General features: G+C 27.4%; 1 protein-coding gene across 2 annotated transcripts; it reads right to left on the bottom strand.

Annotated features, from left to right (window-relative positions):
• Positions 1-5992: 5992 nt before the first annotated feature.
• On the bottom strand, positions 5993-8284 carry LOC111313317 (heavy metal-associated isoprenylated plant protein 39-like). 2 transcript variants are annotated; one of them, XM_022913985.2, is made up of 3 exons: positions 7958-8284; positions 7285-7360; positions 5993-6640 (listed from the first exon to the last, which is right to left on the bottom strand). In XM_022913985.2, the coding sequence occupies exons 1-3, from the start codon at positions 7961-7963 to the stop codon at positions 6210-6212; spliced, it is 513 nt and encodes a 170-aa protein (XP_022769720.1). In that variant the 5' UTR covers positions 7964-8284; the 3' UTR covers positions 5993-6209. The 2 variants fall into 2 exon arrangements, with proteins under 2 accessions (XP_022769720.1, XP_089608823.1); XM_089752697.1 differs by lacking the exon at positions 7958-8284 and having other exon boundaries at positions 7285-7567.
• Between the last annotated feature and the right edge of the window lie 540 nt (positions 8285-8824).

Below are 8824 nucleotides of genomic sequence, written 5' to 3'. Positions count from 1 at the left end.
AACTGAGAAAAAGACTATAGTGTTATTTGTTAGTATTTTAAGATATCTCTATTATGAAAAGATGATAAGGAATGTAATAAAAATTTTTGTCGACATGATAATCTCAGGTGAAATCATTGAAAATGTAATTAAAAATGACAAGTTGAAAGGAGGAGAAACTTTTACCCTAAAAGCACCAAAGAAGAAAGAGATTGAAGCTCAAACTATGAGCTTTGGCAAACAAAAGTTCAGAAGGTTATCAACCTTAGCCACCACAAGATTACTCCACATATTACCTTACAATGAATAATAACTCACCCTACTCATATCATTTTACCTTACAACCATCCTAACCATCAACGTATCAGCTTGCTTACAGATATCAAATTGCCATGTATAGTCTTAACACTCAACCTCTTGCAAGACCTCATATTCATCTTGCTAGCTCAGCAAGTGGTTCGCAAGAGCTATGAACTACCTGAGAAAAACTCGTATTTGACCTAATCCCTATGATTTATATGAAATTATATCAAAAGCTCTACAATAATCATTTGATTACCCCTAGTTGTTTGAACCCACTCAGGCTACCTTATCATAAATAGTATGATCATACAACTCATTGTGATTACCAATATAGAATTACTAATCATTCCATAAAAATTTGTACTACCCTAAAATATAATGATTGATCAAGAATGAATGATAAACTTTGATATAAAACGGATAACAACACCTAATATTAGTAGCAATCCATTGCCCAATCACAATGTCAATGCTTTGAGTGAGGATTAAGAATGGGTTTAATCTGAAAATGTTTGGTTAGCTTTAGTGAATCAGAAAGGCCAAATGTCAATAAAAACCCTTCACCTAATCTCATCAAGGCATAATTTTGAAAAAGACAAGGATATTAAGGCTAGTTAAAAGTTGCTTGTCATTTTGAGATTTCTTTTAAAGTGATGTTAAGATTTTTTTTATACAATAAGATTTTATTTTTTTTATCATTTTAATAAAAGATAAGTTGATGCATTTCATTACATTTACTTTTTCATCCAAACCATTATTCCATGCTTTGTTATATCTTTTTATTCCCATTCTCAAATTTCGAATGATAAATGTTTAGACAATCATAACAATAATTTTGAGATTTAATTTTAAAAATTCATTCAATCTATAAAAACTATTTGAGTAAAAGAAGCAAGCTGCTAGCAGATATAAAATAAATATGTTTTAAAAATATGTAGTCCTTTATAAAGATCAATGAGTTTATTTTTAAATAAATGATTTTTAAAGAAAGCATTCACATTTGAGATAAAAAATTATTATCTTTCTTTTACCATTCGTAAAACCATCTATTACTAACCCTTTTGAGCCTAATAGGATTTTTTTCTAAAGAATCCCAACTAAAGATCATCTTCTATACTAGGGGATAAATTTTGAGAAGAACATACTTGAAAAAAAAAAGGTAAAAAATCGTAAAAGGTCCAAAAAATATAAAGTCAAAAAAAAAAAAGAATAACCTCTTTACATAAAAAAAAAAAAAAGATAAAAAAAAATGAATGCCACAAATGAATTAGGGTAAAATAATGAGAATCTTTTTGTGAGGAATAAGATGAATGAAAAAATAGTGAAACAATGTAGAATGGAACAAAATGCCAAGTTGCATCGATGATGAGAAATGATCATTTGATTTTGAATCCTTTAAACATATATTTTGAGCCTATTTTATTTATTTCTTTCATGATCCTTCACTATAGCCTACATTACAACCTTCAAAAGTCTATTTTGATCAAATGTGAATGCTTGAATTGGATGATCATATATTGGGCTAAGGCATGCTTGTGATGGAATAATGAAATCATGTTATGTTGTTTTAGAGACTGATGTGTAAAAGATATCAATAATAAATGAAAAAAATAAAAATAATAAAAATAAAATAATGAAAATGAAAAAAATGAAAAAATATAAAATATAAAAGTAGAGAAAAGAGAGACTCAAATTAAAAACCTAAAAAAATAATTTGGGTAGAAAAACCTTTGAGTTGAAAGTTAAATAGATAGTTCTAATATATGAAAGATCAAAGACATCTAAAAATCCCTTAAAGCTGAGGCAAAGTTCAATGAGTTTAAAATAATTTCAAAAATCAACGGAATAAGTTTTTAAAAAAGAATTCTGAATTAATGTTACGAATTGTTTGAGTATTCATTGTTTATATATGTGGTACCATTCATTACCATCCCCAACGACATGCTTTGAATTTGTTTTTTTGCCCTTTTATTTTTGTAGCAGATTCATTCTTGTATTGATTATCTTTTTACCAATTCACCTTATATTTTTGTATCCTAAGAATAAATCGAAAAAATATATGATTGCATTGTATTTGTCAAGAACTGAAATGATAATGAATGAATGATAATGTTTATAAAAGATTCTTGCATTCTTTTGAAAAGAAATCCAACATGATAGAGGCAAAAAAAAGAAATAAAAAAATGACAAAAACTAGAAAAGATGATTTAAAAGGACACATGGTGTGACGAAATGGATTGGTTGACATAACTTTTGAGTGGTGATTAAACGATGAAAATAATATGGATTAGTGGATAGAATTTATTTTGAAATGGTTAAGGCTGAGCAGCTAAAAAAAAAAAATGAGAGATGGTGGAGTCTTAAGAACCATATTACTACAATTAATTAAAATTTCATGACATTAATGTTAGTGACATCTACATTACATATATTACATTTGCATTGTAGTTTGAACAATACATGTATGTAATTTGGTTTAGCTATGCACTTATCATGTAGTAAATATTGGAATCATGATTTAAAATATGACATCTTTATTATTGTAAGAATCTAAGTTATTGCATTTACATTATTATCATGACATTATTTACAAAGTTTTGAATTTGATGAAAGATTGAGAATTTTCATAAGAAGAGATTTCAAACTTTTGGAGGAAAACTTGACATTGGCATAACATCATTGCATTTCTAAATGTTTAGTGCATACCATGCATTGCATTTAAGAATGTCTAGTGCATGAATTTAGGAAGCAGAGATATTTCAAGATCTTACATGGAGAAGATAAATATAAAAACTTTTCAATGAAAAAATTTTAAATTCTCATTTGAAAAAAAAAAAGACCTCTAAAGTAAGAATCTGATCCTTAAAAATGGATGTTACAAGAAAAACAATTATAAAAGTTGTGAAGCTTTTGTTTAAAGGAGCATTCTTCTATTTTAGAACTGATTTGTAAAACCTCTAAGCATAATCTCTTATGATTTTTTCTGATGATTTATAAGAGCTTTAGACATAATTGTCGAGAAGCTTTATTTATTTTGCAAAAGTTGTGAGCCTCTGTTTAGATGAGCCTTATTTACTTTTCAAAAGTCATGAGCCTCTGTTTAGAGAAGCTTTATTTACTTTTTAAAAGTCATTGAGCCTTTGTTTAGAGGAACCCTATTTACTTTTTTAAAGTCATTGAGCTTTTATTTAAAAAGACTATTTATTTTTTAAAATTATTGAGCTTCTGTTTAAAAGAGTTTTATTTACTTTTTAAAAGTCATTGAGTCTCTGCTCAAAAAAGCTTTATTTATTTCTTAAAAGTTGTGGAGCCTTTATTTAGAAAAGTTTTTATGTTATTCAAGCAGTATAAGTATGCTTAAGAAAAGAAAAAAAAGGAAAAAAATGTATCGAGTTAATTTTTTATTAAGTTGTTTACATTTTTGCATAATTTTTATTTCATAGAAAATGCGCAAATAGGGGCAGCTATAGACACACCAATCTACTTGGGATTTTAATTGTTTGGTTAATGAAAATAAAAAAAAAAAAGTGGTTGAGTTCGTGTGAAATTATTTGTTTGGATTGAAAAGTTTGGGTTGAACTTAAATGTTGAAGGAAGAATTAAAAGGAAATTGTAACTCTGTTTGATATAGGGTTCTCTTGATTAGAACCTTATAAATATAGAACAATACCAAGCAGCAAAGGTTCACATAAAAAAGTAAAAAAAAAAAAAAAAGATAGATCAGAGAAAAAAAGCACTCAAAGGAAGTCAGAAAGTATGAAATTTTTAGAGGTTTTTTAGGGTAAAAATAAGATTTTTTTTGAAAATTTTCTAGAAAAATTTCAATTTTCAATTAAAATTTTCAATGATCTTTAAAGATTCTGGTGACTTTCTAACGAGATTTCTAGTTTCCTATGAATTTTTCAATTTTCGACATCAATTTTTTAAAAACTGATGAACTTCTGACTAATGTTCGATGACTCAACTCAGATTTCGATGAGATTTTTCATAATCCAATAAAAATTCAACCAGCATTCATAAGTTTTTAGAAAGAGAATGAGAGAAAAGAGAGAAAATAAGAGGAAATTTGAGGAAAAATAAAGCTTTGGCCTATTTATACCCCATTAAAACGATGTCATTTGAGAGGTTAAATAGCTTCAAAATCTGCGCGTTTCTATTTGGGTAATTCGACCCATAGCACCTTAACCAGTGACTTGCTTCTAGTAGCTAAAACTTAAAGTTGAGCCGAGTCATTGAGTCGCATCTCTGGAGCTGTCTTCTGTGCCTGAAGTCGAGATACGTTGTAACCGCTGAAGCCGAGCCGATTCTATTTGGTACTTGTTATTTATTTATTTATTTAGTTAGTTATTTTATTTATTTTTAAAGTATTTTTGCATGATGAAATTTAAAAAATATATAAAATATATAAAATAAAATATATTTTTTAGAATAAATAATAATTATGCAATAATAAAATATTTAAAAATTTCAAATGATAAATTTTTATAAAATCTCTAGTTGATAATTTTTTTAAAATTTGTCCCAAATGGTAGAATAATTTATAGAAAGTTTCAAGAATAATAATAATTAATATTTATTTAAAAATAAAAATTTTTTAATTTTGGAATTAAATACTAATTACCTAATGATAAGATTCTTAGAAATTTCAAATGGTAAATTTTTTAAGAAATTTTTAGATGAGAAATTTTTCTAAATTTGTATCAAATGATGGAATAATTTAAATGAAATTTCAATAAAAGTAATTGTATATTTTTCAAATAAAAAAAATTTTGGTTGAAAATATTTGATAATTATACAATTATGAGAATTTTAGAAATTTCAAATGGTAAATTTCTTAAGAAATTTTTAAGTGAGAAATTTCTTTAAATTTATCCAAAATGGTGAAAAAATTTTAATGAAACGTCATAAAAAATAATTGTCATATTTTTTCTTTCTAAATATTAAGAAATTAACAAAAGTTTTTTTTCTAAATAGACCAAAATGGTAAAAAATTTAGAAATAAAATAATATAAAAATAAAAATAAATTTCGAAAATAAAATTTTTAGTAATCACAAATGGTTGATTATCTAAAAAAATTTTAAGTAAAAACATATTTATGATTTTGGCCAAAATGGTGGATGAATTAGATATATTTTCAACAGCAATAATAAAAAAACACTAAAATAAAAAAATGATTAAACATTTTTTCGAAGATGGAGTTTCTTCAAGAAAAAAAAATTGGGATTCTTGAATATTCTTGAAGTAAGAAAATATTTTTTAAGAATTTTATCAGATTGATGAAAAAATATTAAAAGTTATTTTCAATATTAAAATTAAGACCTTATGATAATTTAAAATAAAATAGTATCATCTTTTGGATGGGCATATGGAAATGCTATAACATTTTTCATATGTAATCGAATTCTTGAACCTTGTTTTAATTAGTAAATTATAATCTATTTTCTTAAGGACCCTTAGTTAAGCTTAAGAATTTCTTAAAATGATAGATTCATTAGGTGGTTAAACACACATAAGTTAAAAGATTGATGTCGACTCCTCTTATTAAGTCTAATTATAGATTTACGGAGGCATTGCATTAATATTCAAAGAGATTCAAATTCAAAGGTCGAATTTTGATTTTGCTTTATCTTTTTGTTGGGTCGGTGGCTGTGGTTAGATGATAAGACTAGTTACTAGTATAAATTTTATACATTCATGGACAATGGTTGATGGGTTCAAAACAAATACCAAAATTTCATTTATTCACTCTAGTCTCTAAACAGTACATTACTTATGCATGAAAAAAACAGGATTAATGAGGCATCATCACCATCTATATACAAAGGAGTTCTCTTCTTTGGTTTACCTCCTATTCTCATTGATGACATCCAAATCCATCAACAATTTGAGAAAGCTATGTTTCCCTCACCATTTTTCCAAACCCTAATCAACAAATAACACAAGCATTTGGATTCTCTTCTATGCTTTGAACATAGTAATAAGTGGTCATGTGAGGATTGTATGCTTTGTAGGCCTTGACAAGCTCCAAAACAGGGTCTGGCGGTGGCTGTGGCTTTTTCTCCTCTTCTTTCTTCTCTTCCTCTTTCTTGGGTTCTTCTTTCTTCTGCTCCTCTTCCTTCTTAGGCTCTTCTTTCTTCTGCTCTTCTTCCTTCTTGGGCTCTTCTTTCTTTTGTTCCTCCTCTTTCTTGGGTTCTTCCTTCTTTGGCTCCTCCTTCTTCTCTGGCTCCTTAGCTGGCCCTACTGATACTATGTCAGTTGGCCAGTACTTGCGTAATTTGCTCACCACCTTTATAGAATCAACTGTTCCAATCACTGTCAATTGCTTTGCCTTCATATCCATGGCAATGGAATCAATTCCTATCAAATTTACAAAGCAAAAAACAAGTTAATCAAAAGGAAAAATCATTCCTTTTCCGAGGACAGCTCAAAAGAAGAATAATATGACATGACAAATTGTTTTGTCCATAAACTCAATTATTTTAATATGCTTTCATATAGATTCAAATCTCAAAGTTAAAAACAAATTCACTGTCTGCAGGAAGGAAATTGTTGTCATCAGGATGCACAAGTCATTGGCAGAAGAGAGATTTTAACAAGAGACAACAAAACAATCCAAGCCAAAGTTCAAAACCATACAAATATATTAAGCAGTCCCATCGCTTTCTGCGTTCAATATAAAAGCATTTGGACATCAATCAAGTAAATACTTTATAATAAAACTTTTGTTTTTATAGGAAATTTTCTTATGCAGAGTCACATAATTTGGTTTATGCCAAAATTCTTTAGGTAGGTTGCAGAGTCTCACCCCCAAATTTGAAAAATTAAAGAAAAGCCTCTAGAAATGGGTAAAAAGTTGAAAAACATTCACTGCAAGAGGAATTCTTGCAAAGATACATACTTTAAAAAGATGAATGTAACATGTCAAAATCACAGAAAAAGAAAATTGCTTAAATTAAAGCTTTTCAGTTTGTACGGTACGAAGGAAAGCAAGAGATATGTACCTGAAAGAGTTGAGACTGTCTTTAAAGCCTTTTGCTTGGCTTTTTCATCATGCAAATCCAATTTCAACACAAGCTTCTGCAATAAAAAGAATATACAAGAGATCTGTTTCAGAATCATTTATGCTTCTGATAATAAAAAAATAAGGATATAATTGAGAAAAAATCATTTAAGTTACAATCTAAACATGAACAAAAATTAAATTAGTCATTTGTTTTGATCCTTTTCGTAGATTGGAACATGAAATAAGATGACAGAACCAAAGATGCTAGGAATTCATTAAAAAATTATAGCCCAAATGCAACCTGATTCAGAATTGACATCTTATCAGGAAATTCTCAAAATATAAAAACTTTAGAGCTGAAAAGATTGTCTTTAAAGCTATAGATTTCTAAACAAGTCATCAAAATAATGAAGTTTTCACAGAAAGAAACACCCTTGATTCTAATGGTCCATCAAAGCAAATCTTTTTTAGTCTTAGGAATCAGTATAAACCAAGAATCACAATCGAATTCAAGAATAAAGCGTTAGGATTCCCTTTAAAACTCACAAAAAAATAACAAAAAAGAAAAAAAAAGGATACCAAATTAAAAGTAAAAAAAGAATCATAACCCAATAAAGGAAAACACATAATTTAGTCATAAACAGAAAGAGATCCCCAAGTAGGAAGCAGACCTTCATTGCAGAGATCGAAAAATCAGAGAGGTTTAGAGAGAAAGTTGCAAAAAAAGAAAAGAAAGGAGATGAGAAGGAAGGAAATGGGGGTGTTGAAAACAAAGAAACAAATGAAAAGAGCAGCAGACGTAATGGAATAATGCTTTGTTTGAAAAAGGATAGAAAGGTTTGGACAGATCACAAAGGCAAAAAAAATCCGAATCAAAACAAGAATTGCAGAGTAGGAGAGAGAAAAAAAAAGTAGGCAAGAAACAGAGCAGAGAGAGAGAAAGCACTGATATTGAAGGAAGTGAAAATTAGTGGCCATAGATGGGAGTTTATAAAAGTGTGTCATTGAGAGAGAGAGAGGAAGGTAGAGGAAATATGAAAGTGTAGTAAAAGAACTATCGCTGTCTGAGTCATCTCCACGCCTGTTGAAAGGGCCATGCAATCACACCAATGCTACATTTTTTTATTAATTAATGTTTTATTCTTTCTTTCTTTTTTTAATTTTAGGCACATTTTTATTTTGTTCATAAAAAAATTTACAAGCTAGCATTTTTAATTTTATCTTATTTAGGGTTAATGTTAGGAATATTTTTTAAACATAAAAATTTTAATATAATATTTAAATTATAATTTTTTTAATTAATATGTTATCATTTTTAATGTGATTAATTTTAAATATTGATAAATGATAAATATATAATTTTTAAATATATATTATTAATAAATTTATAATTTAAATATTATATTAAAAAATTATAAATTTAAATATTTTATTATAATTTAATAAATATTCATAACATTATTCCTTGTGTTTAAGTATCAAAAAAATTTCTCTCACTTGATACAATGAAATTCACCGACGTGGACATTTTACAATTT

Source organism: Durio zibethinus, chromosome 23 (genome assembly GCF_047325235.1).
Source record: "Durio zibethinus cultivar Kanyao isolate XHJ-2024 chromosome 23, ASM4732523v1, whole genome shotgun sequence".
Taxonomy (NCBI): Eukaryota; Viridiplantae; Streptophyta; class Magnoliopsida; order Malvales; family Malvaceae; genus Durio; species Durio zibethinus.
The sequence above is the reverse complement of the archived record's forward strand: the minus strand, read 5'-3'. Positions and strand labels throughout refer to the sequence as shown.

What these genes read in the sequence shown, in the direction of transcription:
- LOC111313317 (XM_089752697.1), bottom strand. Translation starts at nt 7,402, where the DNA reads ATGATTCTGAAACAGATCTCTTGTATATTCTTTTTATTGCAGAAGCTT. An exon ending in GACAGTCTCAACTCTTTCAG is followed by an intron (nt 6,641 to 7,284) that starts GTACATATCTCT and finishes TAAATTTGATAG; the next exon opens with GAATTGATTCCATTGCCATG.